The sequence below is a fragment of the Cydia fagiglandana genome, chromosome 9, assembly GCF_963556715.1.
Source record: "Cydia fagiglandana chromosome 9, ilCydFagi1.1, whole genome shotgun sequence".
Taxonomy (NCBI): Eukaryota; Metazoa; Arthropoda; class Insecta; order Lepidoptera; family Tortricidae; genus Cydia; species Cydia fagiglandana.
This window is the reverse complement of record NC_085940.1, coordinates 17,999,052-18,024,824: the sequence shown is the minus strand read 5'-3', so window position 1 is coordinate 18,024,824 and position 25,773 is coordinate 17,999,052. Positions and strand designations below refer to the sequence as shown.

Genomic DNA, 25,773 nt, shown 5'->3' with positions numbered 1-25,773 from the left:
GCGCGCACAATATCGCATGTGTAATGACCAACGTAGCCACACTTGTAACATAATGTACTACAAAAATTGACTGCTGCTTCATACCTTTAGCGAATTTGGGTTTGGTACCATATTTAAAATTAATCAGTCAGTATAAAGGATGATTCACGCTAGACCGGGCCGTGCCCGGCCCGAGGCGTCCATGTCATTTTCTATGACGACTGATCGGTGATCTAGTGGTGCTTTCCATAGAAAACGAAGCTTCGGAAGCTCCAGCCCGGTCACGGCCCGCACCTTGAAAATTTCGCGCCCCGGCCCTGTCTAACGTGAGTTATCCTTAACCTATAAATTCACCTTGCAAAATTTCGCTACGGGTTGATAAAACCCCGTATTTAGGCATAGAAAACTGCAACAAACTTCGACAAAGTTCGCGAAACTGTCACGCTCAGTGGTCGGTTTATCTATTTAGCGGTGCGTCAATGCGTTTATTTGCCACTAGGATGAAAAAGCGCACCGATGCGTGACTCAAATGACATTACCGCGGCGGAATTGGGGCGAAGCCTATAATTTGACGCGTCACGTCACACAACAATATACGAGTACGGAGTAACTATAGCCATATAAAACTTTGATATTAGAAATATACAGTATACAGTATACAGGAAAAGACATTCATGTTTAAGAATTCGTTATTGACAAAAGATAATTCGAAAACATTGTAAAAGTAATCTTTGTGTACAAATTTACAGTCGCTATCAGATATATCGGAGCGGCCAAGGTGGTCAAAAATATCTTAACACGCGCTCTAAGGGGCCCACTGATTAACAGTCTGCCGGACGGTATCGGCCTGTCAGTTAGAACAAAATTTAGACAGTTCCGAACAACTGACAGGCCGATATCGTGCGGCGGTTACATATCAGAATACCGAAAACTGATTTACCTAATGTTGAATCACCTATGCTTGATTCACCTATTTTTAAATTACCTATCGATCATTTTACCTAAACATTGACTGACCTAAGTTTATAATATCTAAGCTCAAATAACCTAATGGCCGAAACACCTAATGCACGATGTACCTAATGCACGTTTTACCTATTGCACGTTTCACCTAAAGCTATTATACCTAATGCACGAATCACCTATAGCTGATATACCTAATGGACGATATTAAAGCTGATATACTTAATAAACGATGTACCTAAACTTGATTTACCTAATGGACGAAATACCTAAAACTGTTAAACCTATCGCACGAAATACCTAAAGTTGATATACTTCCTGCACGAATTACCTAATATCGATATGCCTAATGCACGGAATACCTTAAGTCTATATACCTAGAACAAAATTCATATCATTTTGCCGAATGATCAAGTGGCAATTCCACCCAATAATTCGTATGACTTCCCAATCTTACAGTAGAAACTGTTTGTTCGGATAACAACTTAAAAATACACTTTTTGAAACGCTACTTTTTAGGTAGTAGAATGATTTTGTAAGTCTGATACAAAATTAGTTATCTTATCCTATCTTATCAAAAACTTAATTTTTGTAAGTTAACATCATGACGATGAAATAAAAGTCGGTTTTGGCACTGTTTGGTCGCAGTTAACCTAACACACTCCTCCTCGCTTTACTCGTCGTCGCACCTATCTCGACTCTGGCAAATGACTAGACCTTATATTATAATAAAAAATAGTTAGCCAATTGAATAATTTGGCTAAAAAATGTATACTAAATGTTAATGTCCTAGTAATATTCTACTAAACAATAATTATATTTTTTATTTTAGGTACATATTTCGTTCATTGAGTGCATCGACTTCAGGTATTTCGTGCATTAGGTGTATCGAATTTAGGTATTTCGTTCATTAGGTATGTTAACTTTAGGTAATTCGTGCAGTAGGTATGTTAACTTTAGGCAATTCGATCATTAGGTATACCGAGTTTAGGTATTTCGTGCATTAGGTATATCAACATTAGGTGTTTCGTGTATTAGGTATATTAGCTTTAGGTATTTCGAGTATTAGGTGTTTCAACTTTAGGTGAATCGAGCATAGGTATTCTGAGCTTAGGTAAACCAATTGTAGGTGAAACGTGCAATAGGTAATTCGTTCATTAGGTGTTATGAGCTTAGGTTAATTGATCATTAGGTATTTAAAAAAATAGGTCAAACGAGCATAGGTGATTCAACATTAGGTAAATCGATTTTCGGTATTCTGATATGTAACCCGTGCGGCGGACTGTTAATCAGTCAGCCCTTAAGGCCTTAATAGAGAGGTGGTCAGATATTCACGTCACACAACGTTTGATATTTAGGATATCACAGCACACGTCAAGAAAACTAAACTTTAATAAAAAATATATGTATTTCGTACAAGTCACACAGTAGTTTCGAAAGAAGGGCAAGAAAGCCTAATTTCGTTAAAAGTTGTGATCGATCGTAGAAGCTGGCTTACTTTAATATTGTTGGCACTGTTCGCGATGCGATGACGACACTATGGAGTTAAATAAAGGACGACTCACGGACGACTAGACCGGACCGGGACCGGGCCGGAGCATCGTTTTCTATGGAAAGTACCACGTGATCACCGATCAGCCGCCATAGAAAATGACATCACCGGTCACTTCGGCCCGGGCACGGGGCACTGCCCACTTGCCCAGTCTAGCGTGAGTCATCCTTAAGGGTGACTGGTATACCTTTTCAATATCCAAAATAAGATTGAAAGGAAAGAGGCAAATAAAAGTAAGTACCAAATGAAATCAAATCAAATCAAGAAATTTATTGTGATTCAGGTATATGAGTTTTCGTAAAAATATAGATGAGTAGATACATATTATATTAATTAAATATGAGTAGATACATATTTCGTAAAAGTGTTTCGTTTAATCTTTGCAATATTATAATAAATTCTAATTTTTATGAATCAAACATCAAAATTATATTCAAAGCAAAAACGTCACTTCGAAGCAAAAATGAGAACGTCGTTAACATCACCAAATATAATAAGTATATGTACGAGTATTATATAGCAATCGTCTTGAATGCTACCCCTGCGCTACCTACGTATCTGTTGTTGGAGTAGAAGCCTGTCTGACAACAATTAATGATGATTGATGATAATAATGAATATCAACGACAGAATACAATTCATATAGCTAAATTATGTATACCTACGACAGGTATTTGTTGAAGGACAGAGTGGCCCAAAAATATGTTGATTATTTGATTATATTATGTTGCTCATAAATTTAACAAACGTTTGCGTTTGTGTGTCAAAGCATGAAGTATTTTAAGATATGTAATACGTTTTGTTTTAGTTAAATTTATTTATTTATTTTATTTAATAAATACAGCGTTATTCTTAAAAAATAGTCATAGCACCGCAAAACTCAACAATGAGTTTGACTGTGGGGTCATCAGTCTCTAATTATGTAACTTAATAACTTATAGTAGGTAAGTAATGTGTATTGATTGTAACTATAATAAACGGTAATTAAATAGGTACAGATATTTACAAACTTATAACTTGGTAAATATAAAATTTAAGGGTATTATACAGTATGTGTCTGACCATGGGGCTTTAATTCCAGGGCTTGATTTTACTCGCTATAACTGAGCTACTTTTACTATGGGACCAACCCTAAAATCGGGGAAAAATTTTTGGCTTTTCCATAGAAAACGTCGACATCTGATCAGCCAAAATGTATGAAAAAAAAGTAAAAAAAAATCGGAATTTCGGGTTTGGTGCCATAATAAAAGTATCTCAGTTTAGCGAGTAGAATCGAGCCCTGGATTTAAAGCCCGATGGTCAGTAACACCCTGTATGCTATTAGGTAATTACTACAAAATAATATAATTATTATAGAAATAGAAATAGATAATAGGCTTATTATTTTCACATGTTATGGCTCCAGGCAAACTATTAAGTAAGTACCTATGGAATTCGTTTTTGGTTATAGTTTTAATTTTAGTAACATTTTGTAAATTACATGTAGATAAGAAGTATACCGGGTGTTTTTTAATAACCTGCAATATTGTATGTGAATATACTTAAATGTACTAAATAAAATATTGTCAAAGTGTGCTTGGGCCATTACATAAGAAATGTATAAAAACAGTGTCTTTGAATTAAAGACATTAGTGAAGCTAACGGATAAATCACTAAGTTTCTTAGTAGAGAACTGCATAGTTGTGAGATATCTGCTAAACCAAACACATTAGCAGTGTTGTCTTGGAATGGAGAAGAGAAACCAGTGGAGATGACGTTTTAAAATATAAATATCGTAAATAGCTGATAGTTTATGTAACTACATAAAACGTATTTACATTATGCTACATAATGAAAGACATTAAAGCGAGTTTTGCGTATATGATACTTCTGGACACCCAAGCGGCCATAGGCTAACCGCTTACCATCAGATATTTTGTCTCCAACGTGATATTAAAATAAAACCCTACCTATAGTTCGTTTCTTTTAGCATTAGAAAGAACTCCACAGAAGTAAGCGTACAGTTTTTATCAGGCTCTTTAATTGTTAATAATTATCGAATTATCTAATGTAGCACGGTCAATGCATATAATTTACTTCAAATTATTACCGCTAAAAGTGCCGGATTTGGAACCACAAGCTTACTTCTGCGAAGTTCTTTCTAATGCTAAAAAAAACGAACTATATACTTAGCTTGAAATATCGCTATTTGCACCATATGTTCTATATTACTAGGTCAAATAGGATTTTTAAGAAAGGTATGTCTATAAATCACCCATCTATAAATTTAAAAGGCCCTAACCCTACGAAAATAAATAGCCACCATTTCTCAAATATCGAAGAAGCTTCGCTCGTCCCTCCCTCGTGCCAACCATTTATAACTATAGCTGATTTACCGTCCCAGCTTAGAGCAATAATTGCTTGCCGTGATTAATTACTGTACAGTCAGCGACAACTAAGCTTTGTTCAATATAAACACGCTCGTATTCTCGTGTGGATAAAGTCATTTTTGGATCATTTTGAAAGGCGGCTTGGATACTTGTGTTCCTAGTTGTACAGTAATGTTGCAATATTGCAGCCTTTGTCTTAGACGCGTGAACGCTGTGTAGAAACTTCTAATTAGTAGAACTTGGATGGTATGTAATAGCACTTGATATTAGTCAAGTCAATATAATTATAATTTATTCGGGTAGGCCTAGTAACAAGCACTTTTAAATTGTCAAGTTAAGCAAATATCATCTTAATCTAAATATAACATATATGTATATATTTATAGAGCAAATTATTGATGTAGTTAGTAATTTATTTTTGCTCTTTTTTAAAGTATCATTATATTTTTTATTATATCAACAATAACAAAACTTATAAACTATTATTTAAATAAAGTAATGATTTCTTCTTCTTCCTCGCGTTATACCGGCATTTCGCCACGGCTCATGAGAGCCTGGGGTCCGCTTGACAACTAATCCCATGATTTGACGTAGGCACTAGTTTTTACGAAAGCGACTGCCATCCGACCTTCTAACCCAGAGGGTAAACTAGGCCTTATTGGAATTAGTCCGATTTCCTCACGATGTTTTCCTTCACCGAAAAACGACTGGTATAATATCAAATGATATTTCGTAAGGTAAATGTACGCTTCACCGAATGCTTAAGCCCTAGACTTACGTTTAATTTTTTTATTCGTTCTGATATTTTCTTACGAATATGTTCAATACTAAAATAGAAACATAGATAAATTTGTCCTCATTTAAACATACCTATAAATTACTGAAATGATTGGACGTGTATTAAAAACATTTTTAAAGTCATTTCTTCCAATTTCCTTGTTTGTACCGTTTACCGAACTAAGAAACGTGATTTGCACATTATACCGAATAGGGAGCCCGCATTACCGAACTAGGAAATAATTGTATGAAAATATGGTGTTGAGTGGTGCTCAAACTTAAGTAGTTCACTATTAAATCCCTACTATGCTTCGTTTTTTAGCATTATAAAGATGGTAAGCGATCTTGACGTGTCTTTTTTATTGAAATAATTCTTTTGAAAAATAAGTCACTAAGTAAGGTACGCAACAATTATAAAACATGTACGCATATGTATAAAATAATTTGGCTGTTTCATAAATTTTGGCTGGTCCATTTTCTATGGAAGGGTAAATTTTTTTTCACGATTTCGGAGTTGGTCCCATAGTAAAAGTTGCTCAGTATAATCCCAAAACCTCCCTGGGAATGGGAATGTAGTTAATTTTTAGCCACCCTGTATGTGAACCCCGGAATTTCATAACAAAAGATAAAAGTTTAAAAAATCACAATCGCCCACGACGAGAGGAAACTAAAAAAATTTTTTGAACATCCTGCTTCATTATTTTTATTAATTTATTCAGTTTTTTTGTCCACATTCCAAGACTATTATTAGGCGTCCAATAAGTATGTCTAAAGTTTGAAAAGCGCTGGCATTGAAATAATGGTCACAAAAAATAAACATATAAATATCGACCTAGCCGTTATCGTAATAAGGATGATATTCTCATGAACGTCGAATAGAAACATGGCCAACGCAAACATGAGTTCGGTAGCAGAGACCATGGGTACCATTCACCGAACGGCCGTTCGGTGAACGAAACATGGAAAATATGTGGAACCTATTTCGCGAACGGATTTTGAAAATAGTATTTTAATCGTAATCAATGTGGTATAACTACAAATCTATCATTAAATTTAATACTTGAATCCATTACAAAACCGTACATGTATAAAGTTCTTGTTAATACTGACGTAAAATATCTAAAATTATTATTTGATAATAGTCTTGCCAAAAACCTTATTTTGATGCCAAAAAGTCGTAAAACATGAACATTTCAAACGCAGTTTTATAATAATCTATATAGGTTATTGTTGTTCGGCAATTGCTCATAAAATTACAAATACATTAAGTTATTTGTGAAATTAGGTAGTTAATCTAAATAGTTCGTAATCAACCATTAAAAAAATAATTTCAAAAACATACGCTTTCCCTGATTTCGGACGCTGTTCGATAATACCTTCCAATCAAATTGTCGGTGTACTCATCACCGAACTCACATTAAGCTTAATTTCTGATAATATGACTGCACTAAATTAATTAAATTTACTAAAATACACAAACTAATTAAGTAGTCACACTGAAAAACCATACTTTGAAACACAGAAATAAATTTAAAAGGTTTTATGACCTTAAGAAATATACGCAACTTCTTACCGATTTCTTTAAGGTTGCCCATACAAAGTGGCAATCGGGAGCAACGATCCGTTTCGATCAGTTGCCACGTCCCAACTGCGGGACAAATTGGCCGACTCTGAGGCATAGTTGAAGGGATAGGTATTTAACTCGTGGAAAAAAAATACGCAAGTAAATATCAGCTGTAAATAATCGACTTATAGCCTAAAATAGAAGAAATTCGGTGATACGGACGGATATTGAGCGTTCGGTGGAGCGTACTTTTACCTTACATAGTTTTCTGACACAATGCATTATTGTTGTTATAAAAATAAATGAAATGACTGAATACATATACCCTAATAAAACGAAACTTACATAATTACCAGCACTACCAACAATACCTAATTTCAGCTATTCGTCTTCATATGTCCCAAATTGCCTAGTTTGTAAACCTTAGCCATGGTGTCATAAATTCGGCGGAATGTTCGCTGCGTGACGCCATTAAACGCTAATCGTAGCCATTTTGACTTTATGGGACTGTCGCAGATATTATTGGCGTTTTCGTATAAAATGTATTATTTCCTTCCACTGAGTGTGAGGAATTTTGGTTTATCTTATTTAAAATAATATGTGTAATACGAATTTTTACATTTGACAAAGAAAAACATATCACTTTTTTAGTCCATTATGACTTATTTATTCACACATTTTGTATGATGTGATACAAAAAATGGATATACGGAAAATTTTACTGAGGGCACTTCTTCCGCAAAAAAAATAATTCCGAAAGTTCTTGTGAATTAGCATTTATATCACATTCGGTCTATCATTCCTCGAGTCGAGTGCATTCAATACGAGTAAATGTATGTACTCGAATGTATGAATAAATGTGCCAACTCGACGCACAATGTTAATATTATTGAATAAGAGAATTACCCCCTTCTTGAAACTTAGCAAACTTCTGTGAAATTTTGTCTCTTTCCAACAAACGCATATGTCAAAATGACAGACAGGCAAATGATTATCATCATTTGATTTCACAGACGCTTATGAATAACACACCATTCAGTTTTCATATTTAATAATAAAATTTATTGAATCAATATAAATGTTGTATAGAAACTTATAAACTAAAATTATACTAAATTAATAAAAATAAAACCTAAACTACAATAAAAAATCGCCCCTCGGCAGGGTACCGTAGACACTGGCAGCATTACCTCACTGAATTGCAATGCTTATGCGTTGTGCGAGGAAGCTGCCAGCCCTACGGTCCCCAGTTACATCCACCAGCCTCTTTGCTAATGTTAAATGTTATCGAGGTTTGAATTTCAGTTTTGACCCTACTCACCCCATTTTACGGTAAACGTGTCTCGTGCTATAACGATGCCGGCTCAACGTATTTGCTCAGCACACAATTACACTAATGTGTCTCGAAATAGTCTCTGTACACGGGCTTTGGAATTACCGAAATTCCATCAGAGTTCCTGGAGTTCCAATGGGACTCAAATTAAGTTTTCCGGGTTTTTATTAGGAAATCGTAGTCGCGAACGTTTACTGTAAAAATCGAGAGGTTCGTGAAAATTCGAGATATTATTTTAAGTAAAAAAAAAGTAAGTAAGAAAATAAGTAAGTCTGCTTTACTTGAAGGTTGACTGGTAGAGAATGATTTTTGAACATTAAATCCGCCTTTTGTACGATAAGTTTTATTTTGGGCAATGAAGATTAAAAGGCCAGGCAAAGAAAGAAGAAGATTAAGTAGTAGGCTGAGGAGGTAACAGACAAATAGACAGACTAACAGACAGACGAAAGTCGAAAAAATCAAGGGGCATAGCTGTGGTTAATATACAACAAATTTACTGCCGTATTCGAACTTCAAGATATTCACAAGAGGCGACACGTACTAGATACGTTATAGTTTAGATATCAACTAGTTCTCTTTTGCAGCGCAATTCGGGCAACCAATGTCACTTTTACGTTAGATAGAGTAAGATATCTATTAGATGTGAATTGGATCTCTAAGTAATATCCTGTGGAAATCGTTCAAGAGTATCTCCAGAATCGCGCAAATGTCAAGTTTGACAGGTTAGATCTTAAACATATCGTTGTCATATCTTGGTGATATCTAAAAGATATCTAATAGATGTCTATTTCAAAATCCGAATCGGGCCCTGTGTCTAAATAATTATGTTCAATAACAAATTAAAATACGACCAAAGGGAGTGCTTTAAATCGACACGAGTTGCGAATTCTCAAGGCAAGGCGTTGTACGATACATGTGCGAGTAGGTGGTACCTATTCGCACATGTATCGTACAACGTTTTACAGTATATACCCTCTTTATTTTCGACATAGTTACGTAATGCGCTAATTATCGCACTAGTGCCGTAAAGTAGCTCCATATGTACTGTAAAGGTACATTATAACATTATAAACGAACCAAGTAAAGTAGCGGATCAAAGATGCTTATAAAGTCTTCAAAATTGCTGTCGTGTACATCGTTAAAACACCCCAGCAATCAAGTATGGCACGAATATGCACCCCCCTCCCCCCCTCTTTTACCCCTACCCCGGTTACAACCGTCTTGTTTTTTGTAACCTCAACTTCCTTCCCCCTTATACATTTACCTTTGAAGTAATTCGTAATACGTTTTGACGCGATGCTATATAGCCAGTGTAACCAGACCTTTGTGCCCGATTCGGATTTTGAAATAGACATCTATTAGATATCTTTTAGACATCACCATACGATAACGATATGTTTAAGATCTAACCTGTCAAATTTGACATTTGCGCGATTCTGGAGATACTCTTTAACGATTTCCACAGGATATGACTTAGAGACCCAATTCACATCTAATAGATATCTTACTCTATCTAACGTAAAAGTGACATTGGTTGCCCGAATTGCGCTGCAAAAGAGAACTAGTTGATATCTAAACTATAACGTATCTAGAATGGATCTAGTACGTGTCGTCTCTTGTGAATATCTTGAAGTTCGAATACGGCAGCTTTATCACATGTGCTAAGTTACCCGTTTCAACATATTTAATAATTATAAATTAATACATAAAAACAACATTACTGTAAAAAGTATTGAAACAAACGCATTTGTATTAACTATTTGTAGAGCTAATTATTTGGGGAGCGGAAATATCACATTGCATGACGTCACGCACATGTGGTGTCTTTTTAAGGGTACTTACCCTTGGAAGTAGCTTTCAATTAATATTTCTTTTCTTGTTTCATATTTACCTTACTTTAGAAGGATAGATCATGCCATAGCTAAAATAAATTGTACACGAAATTGTACAAAAAACTGATGTATGGAGTGAGCACTCTATTCTTACTATATTTCTCTATGGCGCCGTATATTTGAGTCTCGCAGCATAATTCTCGGGGGATCAATTCTGTGCCTCCAGTGTAAAAGGGTTAAACTCGAGTTTGACCAAATTACAAATTTTGCCAGTAATAGGTTTATTTCATGAAACTACATCTTTTGTGCTGACACCCACTGCCCTATGACTTCTAATTGCTGAGATATCGATTGTGCAAAAGGATTAAACTTTGTCAAAAATCACAACCATTATGTTCAAAACGATTTATTTTTATATAACCTCGTTTAAAAAATTTGTTACTTAAGAATCTTGTTACGAACGATGGTTAAAGTAAAGTTTAATCTTAGTGAATAAAATACATTTCAAGAAACATTTGGTGTAAAGAAATCAAAATTCACTTAGATCTATTTCAACTACCGAGTCTAGTTCGTGAATGACGGTAAAACTTAAGTTTTTTTATTATTCACAAACATTTTTTAAGACGTCATGATGTGTAAAGGGGTGTAAATAATTTACTTTGACCGTTTTTCACCATCTAGTTTCGCTAAATTGAATTAATGATTATGGTTAATGTTCACTTAGATTCCTTTCCATATATTTTTTTTAGTTGGTCAATGTTGTGCAAAACGGTGGAAGTCAAATATCAAAAAGTAAGTCCTGTAGAAGAAAAGACATCTAAAAGGCTGATTATGAAATAATTGTGCAACAATAACACAAAAAACAAAGATGGGGAAGTAAGACAAACAAGTAAAGTCATCAGCAATAGTATCTTACACAACTAGGGCCGCAAAAATATGTGACACGTTCTTATTTGGAGCGCAATAAGAGCGCGTCATATATTTTTGCGGCCCTAGTAGTTGTGTAAGATACCATTGCTGATGACTGCCCTGTTGTCAGTACAACACTACTATAGTACAACATTACTCTGTTGAAATTGTGACTGGTTCAGTAACCATTAACAATTTCAACAGAGTAATTAAATATATTAAGTCACTCTTTAATTACATTGATATTATTCTTTTTGGTTTGTTTTTTTTACCATCAATCTACAAAAAATGCAATATATAGTTCCCAAAATGGTTTCTTTACACAAAACAAAAGTTCAAAAAGTTTTTAGCAACACTAGAGAAAGTGCAGTTTAACCTTTTCACACATTCATAATTTTTGTGAAAAGGGATATAAGTTGTTTTTGAAAGCCAATATTTCCGTTACTTTTACATAAGTCAGGTTAATTTAAATGACAAATTATAATTCACGACTTAAACTATCTAAACTAAAAACAAAAACCTAATTTTTTTAGAAACAATGCAGAGAAAACACGGTTTGAAACGTTTTTCGGCCATACTGAAAAATTTCATTTTTTGAGTTTAACCCTTTTACACTGGAGGCACAGAATTTTGAGCTCCAGACAGACTTCTGTAGTTATTACTAGTTCGTATAACATTGTTACTAAATAGTTTAAGTGAACAATAATTTCATCAAGAGCGCCACTTGCACCACACTAACCCGGGGTTAATCCGTTAACCCAGTACCCATCAAAGGGTTATCCGCAGATGGTCTAGAACGCAAAATGACTAGTGTGTTGTTTTGCCTAAATCGCAATTAGTCTACATCGCAAACGGTCTAGTACGCAAAATGCCCGAATTATTTTTTCCGTTTTATCTTAACTTTATAGCGATGTCGACGGAGCCCCGCTTCCGCGGGGCTCCTATTCTGTGCTGTTTGGCCTTCGGCCATTTGAAGATACCTAACGAACCTAACCTACCTATGTAAAATGTGGTGATATAAAAAGTGGGCATTTTGCGATTTAGACCATCTGCGGATAACCCGTATCAAATTGTACTGTACCATGGTAACCTCAGGTTTAACCAGTTAACCCCGGGTTGGTGAATGGTACAAGTGGCCCTAAAACCAGGCCTCCCTCACTCGCTCAAGGCCACGCGCTGTATGCCTACCGCTCGGCGTATCGTCACATTCGTTTACAAAAATCATCATAGGTACAACCCTAGCAGATTCTTACGATGACGCGTGCCAACGTGACTCGCACGGCGGGCAATACACTCTCGACTCTTTGTGCGCGTACTTATGGTACATTTCTTCTCGTCCTGAGCAGCAGGTATTATTATTAAGATTCTGTAGGCTATTATAGCGTAGGTATTTTCGCTTTTGTATGGAAATGATGTATCTGTTACGTAGTAACTATTTATTAATCTGTGCTAAAAGGCAGGGCTAACCCAATTGGTTTGAAGGAGGTGATGCCAACGCTCTTATGAACATCACTGGTAATGTTTGACATACGTCGCAATGCTCTTATGTAAATTGCTGTAATAACATTCCTGAGCCGGTTCTGCATAATTGAGAAGACGCAATTATACGTGAGTATCTATAGGTTTGCATTTTAGATAATTATGAGGAATGAATTTAACAGTCGCTGTAATTTCGTTGCTTTGGTGATCTTCGTAATTGAGTTCAACTTTGAATTTGGAACTTTTCTACCTGCACAGTTCCCATGAGTTGGCGTTACTTCGTGAACTCGATCGAATTGCCTCTCGATTGCACCAATACATGAGTGTGATCGAGATAGATCATTAGCATAAACGTAAAGTGTCAACTCATTGTAGCCGTACTTCCATATGTAGTGCATAATTATTTTACATCGTATTTTCACGGACACGTACGAACGTGCCTTGGTATTTCAATCAGTCTCGGTACAAAAAGTACTGAGGTTGACTGAAGTGGCCTGACAAAATACGAACGTTTCCGAGAAAATACGATGGAAAACAATCATGCACTAGGTACATCTGTACAACAATATATTTTAGCCGTACAATATATTTTGTTACAAGATATTCAATTCTATTTTGCTGATTTTTTTACATTTAATTTAGAAAGTAGCTAAGTACGTCATCGTTTTTAAGTTTGTAGTTATTGTAAGTACTAACATACATACCTTTGGCCAATACAATACAATACAAAATACAATACAATACAAAATACAATACTCTTTATTGGACACCTCACATAAACAGTTTACAATAATGTACAGTAGATAACATAAACAACGACAATTGGTAGGTAATTATGACTGCGAAATGAAAATTTTGACCTAAATAACTAGAAAAAATGAAGCTAAACAAAAACCGTAAAAAGCTTATACGTAACGATAAAAAGGTATATGTGTAAATATAAAACGGGACATAAAAACCAAAGCGTTAAGGGTTGAGGAAGCGGCCCCCAGAGGGTAGTAAAATTTCAAACCAATTCCAATGCAAAAACCATTACCAACAGCCTGTTTACATTATATTATGTCAATTTCTTTACTTATTTTGAATACAATCGCTCAAATCTGCATTCTTAGAATTGACTTCGTATCAGTTTAATTACCCAAAATAATAAATAAAAACAGTCAAACAAGTTTGTCAGTAGAAAAAAGCAAGAATTTTAAACCTTTTTGGGATGCGAACTCCTCGCGCCTACATTTTTCTAAATTTACCGCTCTTCTCTACTGACGGAAATAGCTTGACAAATTATAAATAGTTATATAATGTATGAATGTTTAAATATCTTACTTTTCTTACGTATATGATGCCACGCCCTTGTAGGGTCCATGCTGTAGTGAATGAAACTTAAACACCTGTATAAACACCATGGATTGCATCGAATAAATGATTATGATTATGATTATTATGAAAAATTAATACGTATTTTCCTAGGTAAACAAATTCACCTCAATTTATTTAAAAATATATATAGGTAATATTCATTGTGTGGAGCAAATATTGGAGTAACGTAGGATCATTTTATGTTACTGTAAAAGGAAACGCACACGTCTGTCGAACACTTAGTTTCTGACCTACCACTAACCTCTAATCAAGCTTTGACTTTGAAGCAGTTAAGACTACAAAGAACGTCCGATAGTCACACAAAAGTCCTTTGTGTGACTTGTATTGTGTAATGTCTATGCCCATTCGTTACGCTATTGTTAAACTTGGACAGTTCGAAGGAAGTAGTAATTGGATGAATTGCTTTGAAGTGATATTCATAATAATTATATATGCAGCTTGAAATGACTGACCATTCTAAGTTTAAGGACCACTTTCATCATACTAACCCGGGGTTAACCGGTTGTTACCATGGTTACCAGTACAATTTAACACCCTAAGAGATTATTTTAACTTGACGACGGATTGGAATCGAATAACATTTTCTCCTTTTTGAAATCAGTCTTATAATGCAGACTCTTCATTCATCAAAATCAGCTCAGTAGTTATGTGGACCATTGAAATAAACATGCTTAAGATAACTACTAAAAGCGTAAAAGTCCGAAGTCTGGCTGTAAAATATGAATTAGGTAAAACTCATTAGATACACAGGATGAAACATTTATTTAAAAAATTAATAAAATCTAGGATATACCGGGTGTGGCCTGTAACACGTGCAAATAATTAAAACATAGATTGTACTCTTCAAACGGTGACACTTTTGATCAGCAACTTTTAAAAATTATGAAGTATTTAGATTCCCTATTTTTCATAAAAAATAAATATTATTTTCAATGGACGCCATCGCCACGCCATATCATTGTGATTGACGTTGCTTGTCACGCCACACAGTGTTCGATTTCCCTCAAAAAATTTCCCTATGCTGTTAATTACATAAATCAATCAAGGAATGCATTTGAAATGCAAGACTAGAACACCCAGAAGTCTATTTTAAATACTTTTTTTTAATAAAAAATAAATTATATTTCATGACCTTGACATCGAAAAATGACTAAATAAATTCTACAAAAGTATCTGATGAAGAAGTCGCTTTTTAATCAATATAGTTCGATAAAGAAGCCTTTGGCGCATATTTTCTAGTTCTTAGTTTTGGAATTTACCCTCTGGTTACCGAGTAATTCATATAAATAGAGATTTTTTATTTCATTTTTTTCTCCTGAATAACTCAAAAGTGCGACTTGTGAATAGCACTGACAGATTGCTCTTAACTAGGTCAACCACTGGTAAAAAAATCACGTTCCACTATCGCGGCGTTTAGGAGTTATCGAATTTAAAAATACAGTGTTAGGGTTGACCCTCAACTTGACCTTTAATTTTTAGTCGGAATTAATTCAAAATTTTCCTCTATTTTTTCCTCTATTACAAAACTGTATATTGTTTAGACATACTCCAGGTACATAAATAAAAATATAGGAACACTGGATTGACGGGGGCAAAAGTGCACCAGTGCTAGTGATTAATTAAAAATCGCCTAATCTTAAAAAACAATTTTATCCATCATTATCAAAATGGCTAAGTTTGAATACATTTAATTGTGTGCAATTTAATCTCTTTCACCGTGCACTAGAATCATCAGATCCGTTCGTGTCTATGGCACACTACAGACAACGCCAAAAATCGTCCAGTAGGATTAGTCTACCAGAAGCAGTTCGTGAACTTCTGAAGCCGATTCATGAAGAAAACTTACAAGAGGCTGAAGTCGATGATGAAGATCTAGCTAATGGATCTTCGTTAATAGACGGTGATGAAAATCCATCCCATGTTGACGACTGCACGTTAGTTCTCGAAAATGAAAATGATTTGTATGAGCCACAAAATACATAAAATCTGAGACCAACTTGCGAAAAGAAACTATAACTTGACTTCTGAATTTATTTCTTTCTTTTCTGAATTTAATGACTTTATTGTTTAACAAAGTGCACTGCACTTAAAAGTTTCTGCGTGGCCCAATGGTTGACTGGTAGAGAATGCCTTTTGGCAAGTCTGCCATTTGTAATTTCCTGTATTGTGCAATAAAGGTTAAATAAATAAATATAAATAAAGTTTCTTATGTTGTTCCTTAATTTAATTTAATCAGATTTTTTAATTACTCCGACCTTTCATATTTGTTTGACCTTTAAGTAACAACCCTAAAAAGTATAATTTGACCTTTATACGTAACTCCCAAACGCCGCGATAGTGGAACGTGATTTTTTTACCAGTGGTAGACCTAGTTAAGAGCCATCTTTCAGTGCTAGTTACAAGTCGCACTTTTGAGTTTTTCAGGAGAAAAAAAATGAAATAAAAAATCTGTATTTATATGAATAACTCGGTAAGCAGAGGGTAAATTCCAAAACTAAGAACTAGAAAATATGCCCCAAAAGCTTCTTTATCAAACTACATTGATTAAAAAGCGACTTCTTCATCAGATACTTTTGTAGAATTTATTTAGTAATTTTTCGATGTCAAGCTCATGAAATATAATTTATTTTTTATAAAAAAAAGTATTTGAAATAGACTTCTGGGTGTTCTAGTCTTGCATTTCAAATGCATTCCTTGATTTATTTATGCAATTAACAGCATAGGGAAATTTTTTGAGGGAAATCGAACACTGTGCGCCATAACATGTTGAAACATAACAAAATTCGCAATATATTGCGTCTTAGAATAAACTTTAAACAAGTTATTTTTAAAAGTCGCTGAACCAATGATTGGTCAGTATGAGGAGTACAGCCTACAGTTTAATTTTTTGCTCATATTACAGGCCACACTCGGTATTATAAAGTCAGTCCAATGAATTTATTATATTTTCTTAGTTTCTTCAATAAATGTTAAGTTGTGTAAACAGGATTACATTGTTTCAATTTTTCCGTAGAAAAATCCGTTTACAAAAACTAGTAAATAGTACTCGTACAGTATGATAATCACTGCAAAAGTGGCTGATAAATTGTAGGTAGGTACGTTTTTAATTTACTGCATATTGAGGTAAATAGATAATTTCGTAAAGGGAGATTATGTTTGTAATGCATTGAAAATACCTTAACGATGTTGATATAAATTACTTTTTTAGGGTTCCGTACCCAAAGGGTAAAACGGGACCCTATTACTAAGACTTCGCTGTCCGTCCGTCCGTCCGTCCGTCCGTCTGTCACCAGGCTGTATCTCACGAACCGTGATAGCTAGACAGTTGAAATTTTCACAGATTATGTATTTCTGTTGCCGCTATAAAAACAAATACTAAAAACAGAATAAAATAAAGATTTAAATGGGGCTCCCATACAACAAACGTGATTTTTGACCAAAGTTAAGCAACGTCGGGAGTGGTCAGTACTTGGATGGGTGACCGTTTTTTTTGCTTTTTTTTGTTTTTTTTTTGCATTGTGGTACGGAACCCTTCGTGCGCGAGTCCGACTCGCACTTGCCCGGTTTTTATCTACTCCCGTACTTTTATTTGTCATTTAAAGGGTTGTGCACATACCTTTAAACCCCTATCTTATAGTTGTCAAGACAAGTCTTTACATCCATCATCATCAAGTATTTGTGCATACACGCAGTATCTTTTTGGCACTTTTACGATACTTCGTGTAATTACCACTTAAAAAATATTGTATGAAATACATTGTTGCCAACCTAATTTTAATTGTCATCTTTGACTGATGAGTGAACCATTGACATGTTGTTTTTTATTTCATTCATTCTTTTCCCGCCCCTACCCTTCATTCTTTGCTATTTCTTGAATGAAAAATATTCGTTAAATTTATAATTTTATTTCAAAGTAAGTGCTTGGTCGTAGAAAAAGTATTGTATGCAAAAGTATTGTATGATTTTCTCAAATTGTTACTCACGCCACTTGCCTTTTTTGACCTCTCTTAAACAACGGTTGCATAAAATACTATAACATTAGACATGGTTTTCGACAGTTCCGAATTTTTATTTCTCTATGGAATTAGGTTTAAAGAACTTTATTTCTCATAAAGAATTACAAGATTCACTTACATGAGAAAATTTACATGTTAAAACTAAGACTAAGCATACAGTGTACACAAAAGAAAACATGTTATTCATAGTGGGTAGAAATACATTACAAGATACTTATTACTAAACGCACGGAACATATTTTTACGTTGCTAACTGCACCACAACCAGCGATGTATGAGGCAGATAAGACGATGCGCTAGGATGGATGCGGCATACTCGAGTGTGCACATAAGCATAAGTTAAATGTGGACATTTTTTGTTTTGTTTTCCCTATTGTAATAAATATATAAACATACCTAGTTTGAATGTTTTTTTTATTATTATTATTAATTTTTCTTTTTTAAAGTAAGTTTGAATTTAAATTAAGTATGTTTCAAAGTATATAGTATAGTAAAGGGGTATGAATAGTTATATTATTTTGTTGTCGTTTTGTGTATATGTATATATTTAGGTTTTTGTTTGTGCAATAGGTATATTTATTAATTTATTATTTCAAGCTATATAATTATTATTTTGTTAGTAGTTTTCGGTTTATTATGCAATTTCTTTTCAAAACTTATTATATTTACTTGTTAACAATGTTTTATATGTGGTCTTATTTTTAACCTCTTATCCAATGAAAAATACCAAAAGTTTGATAAATTTGGTACTACAAAAATAGTAGTCAGATAAAATTATTTACATTCTACAATGCAATAATCCAAAAACCCGTTGTTGAAAAAAAAAACCAATTTATTTGAAATTATAAAGTTATATTATAATTATTCGTAATTCTTTATAATTAACTTCCATCAAATATAAAATTTTATAATTTATATTTTAACTCCTTGTAGTCGTACAAATATAATTGCAACACCGAATATTCACAGTACATATAATAAATACACAGTCTCATTAACGATACCGTTCCCCGTTTAAATTACTTCACGCAAAATATTTTCCCTTCCCAAAATAACATCCACATCCGTGATTCCTTATTCACAAACAATAATTCCTATACGCTCTATATTGAATTCGATTGAACAACACGTGTTCGCAATATCGGAGACAAATAACGTCTTTGGGGCTTGCTTCAGGCTCCTTTGTTCAACTATCACATGATCGAGCATGCCAAACTACAATACTGACCCATTTTGGCCGGATTCGCTACGACCACCGCCACCAAGCACAATAACACACAAATGTTCCACATTTTTAAATACACACTTGTATTTAGTTCACACGTAACATTTTCAATATATCGTAGCGGCTACGAACACGGCTACGCGAGCTACAGCGTAGCGCATGACGACCGGTCACCGCTACGCAGCCCAGACGACTGAGCGCTGGGGCCACGGTATGCTATGACTTGATTTTATTGATTCTTTTAATGTTATTTTTGGAATTTTCACTGTATTATAATGAGTTATTTATTATTTGCGATATATTTTTGTTACTTTTTTAAATGTTAAACATTCTTTTGGAATATATCTGTTAAGTATAATCTTGAAGTGTAATATAAAAAACAAGGTGTTATTAATTATGTGTGAGTACAATAATTTTGTGTAAACTTTTGATTAATGTGGTAACTCCTTTAATTATTTGAGTTAATGTGGTTTTATACAATTGTAACTACTGAATACCCGGTAATTCCTGGAAATTACATCATAAATATATTTATAATATGCTTATTTATTAATGTACGTACTGAGAGCTTTTACCAGCTTATGGGGAAGATTTTAACATGTACAATAGATGTACATCTATTTATTACTGCTGCAAATTATTGAAACAATGTTAATAGTGTTAATAACTAACACGCGTATTCGGGAAACGAGATAATCACAAGATCTAGAGACGATATAGAGATCAACTAGATTTACATTAGATATCGACTAGATGTGACTTGGATATCCAGAATCGCGGAAACGTCAAATTTGACATATCTATCTTACAAATATCTTTAAATTATCCATATCGTAACTTGTTGAGGTCTAGTAGAGATCTAATTCATTTTCCGAATCGAGCCGTAACATACTGCCCGATTTGAACGTTCAGATACGTTAATTAATAGATCTAGAAACGATATGGATTAGATGTGTCAGTGTCAAAAGTGACGTTTTTGTTTAAAGAAACACGCGCACGCACGCACGTTGTCTTTTCGAGGATTAGCAAAGTAATAGTTTGGTTTTGATTAATATGGATTTCCGCATAGTAACACCTGATTCACTATAGTTCGTCTTTTTAACATTAGAAAGAAATTGCTAGAAGGTAAGCGATCTCGACATGTCTTTTAATTGAAAAACGCTTTGTAAAAATCAAAAACTATTACTTATGAAAGCAGAAGAATATAAATGATCGTATTCGATTCATAATTGTTACATATTTGCCTTAACTTATTTTTAAAATGTGTTTTTCAATTAAAAGACACATCAAGATTGTTTACCTTATTTCTAATGCTAAAAAAACGAACTATATGTGTAGAACAGGTTACTGGCTGATTCGAACTTTAATATATGCCAATTAATAGATGTAGAAACGTAATGGATTAGATGTGTCAGTGTCAAAAATGACAGTTTTGTTTGAAGAAAAGTCATATTTGACACTGACATATCTAATCCATATCGTTTCTAGTTCTATTAACTTAAAAATCTTAAAGTTCGAACCGGGCAGTATGACAGATAGTTTTGAACGCGAACAGAACTGTAGCGGTATATTTCTATTTCGAAAATAATTCCAGGGTGGCAGATAGTTTTGGTGCAATGCTTCATTTATTTGTATAAATTAATGTACCTATCCATCAGATCTGTCTGTCAGATAGGACTGGCAGGTAAATCTGTCAATGTATGGGGAGAGTTAGATACAGATGTGTATGCGGGTGGTTATTATAGCTAAAAAAACAAGTAGAATTAAGGATGACCCACATTAGACCGGGCCGTGTCCGGGCCGGACCTTCCGGAACTTACTTTTGTATGATATGACAGGCGATCACGTGTTGCTTTCCATAGAAAACGATACGCCGGAAGCTCCGGCCTGGCCACGGCCTGGTCTAACGTGAGTCATCCTTTAAATTAATTTGGAAACCCGACTGCAGCGAGGCTTCCCTCTTAGCCTATGTCACTCCCACAACTGAGACGAATCTAATACAATATTGTAATTGATCAGACTATGTAACACGTGCAAAATTATATATAAGTAGACTTGAAAAATATAAACCTCCTACGGCAGTCTTGTCCGCCTACGGCCTCCTACAGAAGAAAAGTGTTTATTTTAAGACGAGGTAAATAAGTCAAAAAATGGAATCACACACACGGGTGAAAAAGTAGACAACCGTAATGGTAACATTCCATTTCTGACCGCAGCTGCACGACTGGTACTGAACGCGTCGCTGTTATTGTCAATTTCCATAGTAAAATTGACAGTATTGCAGCTGTCGTTGGAAATGGACTGTCACCTTAAGAATTGTTCGGCAGTAAAGTCGCGCTGGAATACTGCTGCGCGCTATATTATAGTTATAGTCGGATGATTTTCAAATTTCGGTATCCACTTGAGAGACTACCTGACCTTGAGAGACTCCTTTAAGCGGTAAAGATGTTATCTGTGTAGAATATTTTGGTGTTATTGCATTTTATTTTGCACAAGTAATTAGCGGTTGATTTAACAAAAGATAACAATGCTATTCATCGGCAGGCAGGTAATCTTTCAAGTGGATTCCGACACAAAACCGTACGACTATACCTACCTTAAAATTGTAGATATTATGTTTATATGTAAAAATTTCTTTGAAGTCACTACTTTCGCAGACAGAACGCAAATACTATCCAAAGTCTTTTCTTTTTTCTAAGTAGGTAACTTATTTAATCTCTGGAAATAAATTCAAGCCAGAATCTGGAGCCGACTTTCTAAATCTTTTTTTCTTTATTAGAGATTTTGGTATTAAATTTTACGCAATACATTTATACAAAAGCCTTTGTGAAATTTATTTTTGGGATGATACAATGATGCTTTGTTCAAAGAGTAATGATTTAATGTTATGTTTTACATTATTGGTTGACATTCAGAAATGACATGGGTGCCGATTCTGTGTTATCAATTTCACGTGGTTTTCATCTTATTTTGATACGACCATGACTGTGACCAATCAGGCTTACCGGCTTGTGACCAATCAGCGTTAGAGCGTTTTCACATTGTCTGATCACGCACATTACAATAAACACTATGCCTGCACATACGCACACAAACAAATTTTATCGGCTCCGACATGGCAGAATTTATCGGAAGCGCTTTTCCGATATCGGATGTCGGAAGCCGCCTATGACAAAAACAGTATCAGTAATAATGATTTAATAAATGTATAAACCCGGGTATGTCCTTAAACTACGTCCAAGACCACCGATGGACGGGCAGCAGCGTCCCTCAAATTCAGTGTACTCGACTGCGATCGCCAACCCGCCTGCCGAGCGTGGCGATTATGACATTCACCCCCCATAAGGGGGAGGCCTATGTTCAGCAGTGGACGTCTTATGGCTGAGATGATGATGATGAAATGTATAAATAAATACAGATACTACTTCCTCCGACATCCGATATCAGAGCGGACAATGTGAAAACGCGCTTACGCTGATTGATGGTGACGAAATGCAATAAGTACAGCTACCACCAGTTTCGCTCGTACTAATATATTAGTGCCAGCCATATCTTTCAAACCTCAACGTTTCACGATTTGCCTGGCGACGTGTAGGCATATCGAATAAGTAGGGTGTGATTTTCATTTCATTTCATGATAGCGATCACCAGCCAATTCGTGCAAATCTCAAAGTGTGATATTCCTAGGCTTAAATGAGTCCTCGTACACCCGCCCGCACCTTCCCCGCCGCCCTTAGTAGTCCTACCCCGCCGCCCCCGTACCGCGCAGGTAAAGACAATTTTTTTAAGTCATTCATATTATTCATGTAATAGTTATTAACTAATTTCCGCTGTATTTGATTTCCACTACAAAGCAAGATTTCCATGAAACTAGTGAAAATAATTCTCTACATCGCAATATCAGAATCGTACCGTTGGAAAAAAAGATAATTAGATATTTTATTTACCGAACAGATAGGAAAGTGAGGAGGGTTAGCAAATAAAGCCAACAAAGATAACAGAAATCGTTGGAAGCTCTCGGGCCCAAAACGTATCTTAATTAGACAGTTTTTTTTTGTTACTGTGTTGACTGTAGTGCCACACAGACCACCACTATAATATTTTACACCACACCAGCTCGGAAAGGCTTACTTTGCACTTCAAAACTGATAGCAAAGTTGCATTTTATTCGTATGTGAGGCAAAGTAATCAAATTTTGAGTTATTTTCTTATAGTAGAATTGACTTTTAAATGGTGATTTTGGATGATAAATGTTTAATAATAATCATTTGGATTTGATTTTGTTTGATATTTTACATTTAATATTTGCTTCGGGTTGGTGTGGTGAAAATTTTTGTGTTTCACTCGGGGGCAAATTTTGTTTAACCCTACGTGCTTTGAAATCCTCGCAACGCTCAAGATTCCATTTTTTGAACCACTCGCTACGCTCGTCGTCGATATCAATATTAGCACGAGCGAAACAACAACTTTGCCCCCTTGTAAAACAAATAACCATTTCACAAATCTTGAGTACGGTGACAACATTATCTCAACACGTATTTTGCGTTTTAACATTATAAATTGTATGGAAGCTACAGCTGTCATTGTGTTCAAGCTATATGAAAAATGTGATGCTTTTGACCAGATATAATCTTAGTGTATTTTCCCTCAGCATGACAGTGTTATAAGTCAGAAAATGGATATGATTTCCAACCAAAACACACGATCAGCCGTATTCGAACAATGAGATATGCTAGATATTGATACGATATGGATTGGACATGTCAGTGTCAAACAAGTGTCGTTTACGTTTTAGTTTGAAGAAACATCAATTTTGACAGTTGTTAGGCACTGACATATCTTATCCATATCGTTTCTAGATCTATTAAATGACGTATCTTAGGTTAGAATCGGGCCGGATGATTCAACATAAATGATAGTATATTTCCATAAGGGGTCATCACACGTTTAGGGGGAGGGAGGGGGTCAAGAAAATGTGACATATTCTGACATGGGGGAGGGGGGAGACACAAACTTTGTGACGTCACTTTAAATTCATCAGTAACCGAAAATTTATTTAAATTATTTTATTGTTGTACTTTTAAATAACAAGTTTTTAAAACAATAATCGTTTTTATTTGTTTAATTTTCTTTCCTAAGCAGTTTTGGGTTATAAAATTACTAATATTTATATCGTCAAAAATATTTTGATAAAATATTAATAATACTTAGGTACTTACTTACCTAATTCGATTTGGCGATTTCGTAGAAAAAATGTGACGTCACACTAGGGGGGAGGGGTTTGGCAAATGTGACCAAGTGTGATAAGGAGGGGGGGGGGGGTAAAAAAACCTAGAAATTCGTGTGACGTAATTAATGGATGACCCCTAACTAACGCTTGTATGAACAGGGATTATATTATATGGACATCATAAATATAAACACCAGATCAAAGAGATGGAACACATTAGTGCATTAAGAAGAAAATTGTATTTTTTTTTCTTCAGAACAAGAACAACCTAAAACCATATATTAGGTACACGATTACAATACGAATTGCCGAGACATACGGTTTAGAATGGCATGACTTTGTATATAAATGTGTATTTTCTGGATTTAAGTTACCTACATAATAATATTTAGGTTATATTCCTTTGAGTCCTTTTGCTATTAAAAGGCATTAGCAAGAATAGGTACATAATGTAGGTACCTTAAATATGTAGGTTAGTAACATATTATAAAGTCAAATAGCTTTTTTCGGAAAGTATTAATTTTGATTTAAAAATAACTTAACAAAAACTTCGTACGTATTTTTAAGATTCTCAACATAAAATACGATATTTATGCTTTTAGTATGCTATAAAGAGGTCGGCAAAAGGCATGGTATACCTCAAAGCACCATTCATTCCTATACTTCCCCATTTCCTTTTTAAAATATGAGCATGCTGATTTCGAAAGAGCTTAAGACGCTTAGAAATATTCATATTTTTATGGCCTTCCTGTTCAGCGCACGTAAAAGACGTAATTATACTTTTTCCGCGTCTTTCAAGTTTCAATTAGGTTTTTCATATGCTTCCACTAAGAAGGCTTAGTATGAGAACTGTTCCTTGAAAAATCTACCCTTTTAAACACTGAATTCACATTGAAAAGAAGAAAGATGTATGGATTTATTTTCCAGGAAAGCTGTAAATGACCAACGGCTCGATTCTGAAAAAAGGAATTAGATCTCTAGTAGACCTCAACAAGTTACGATATGGATAATTTAAAGATATTTGTAAGATAGATATGTCAAATTTGACGTTTCCGCGATTCTGGAGGTCCTCTTGAACGATTTCGACAAGTTATGACTTAGATATCCAAGTCACATCTAGTCGATATCTAATGTAAATCTAAATAGTTGATCTCTATATCGTTTCTAG

General features: G+C 34.6%; 1 protein-coding gene across 1 annotated transcript in view; it reads right to left on the bottom strand.

Moving 5' to 3' along the window:
* LOC134667541 (uncharacterized) overlaps positions 1-19,654 on the bottom strand; it is a 136,938-nt gene extending 117,284 nt beyond the window's left edge. Inside the window, exon 1 of the mRNA XM_063524966.1 lies at positions 19,379-19,654. Coding sequence (XP_063381036.1) covers positions 19,379-19,442 — 64 coding nt within the window. The 5' untranslated portion in view covers positions 19,443-19,654. The remainder of the gene's footprint in view (positions 1-19,378) is intronic.
* Positions 19,655-25,773: the final 6,119 nt, after the last annotated feature.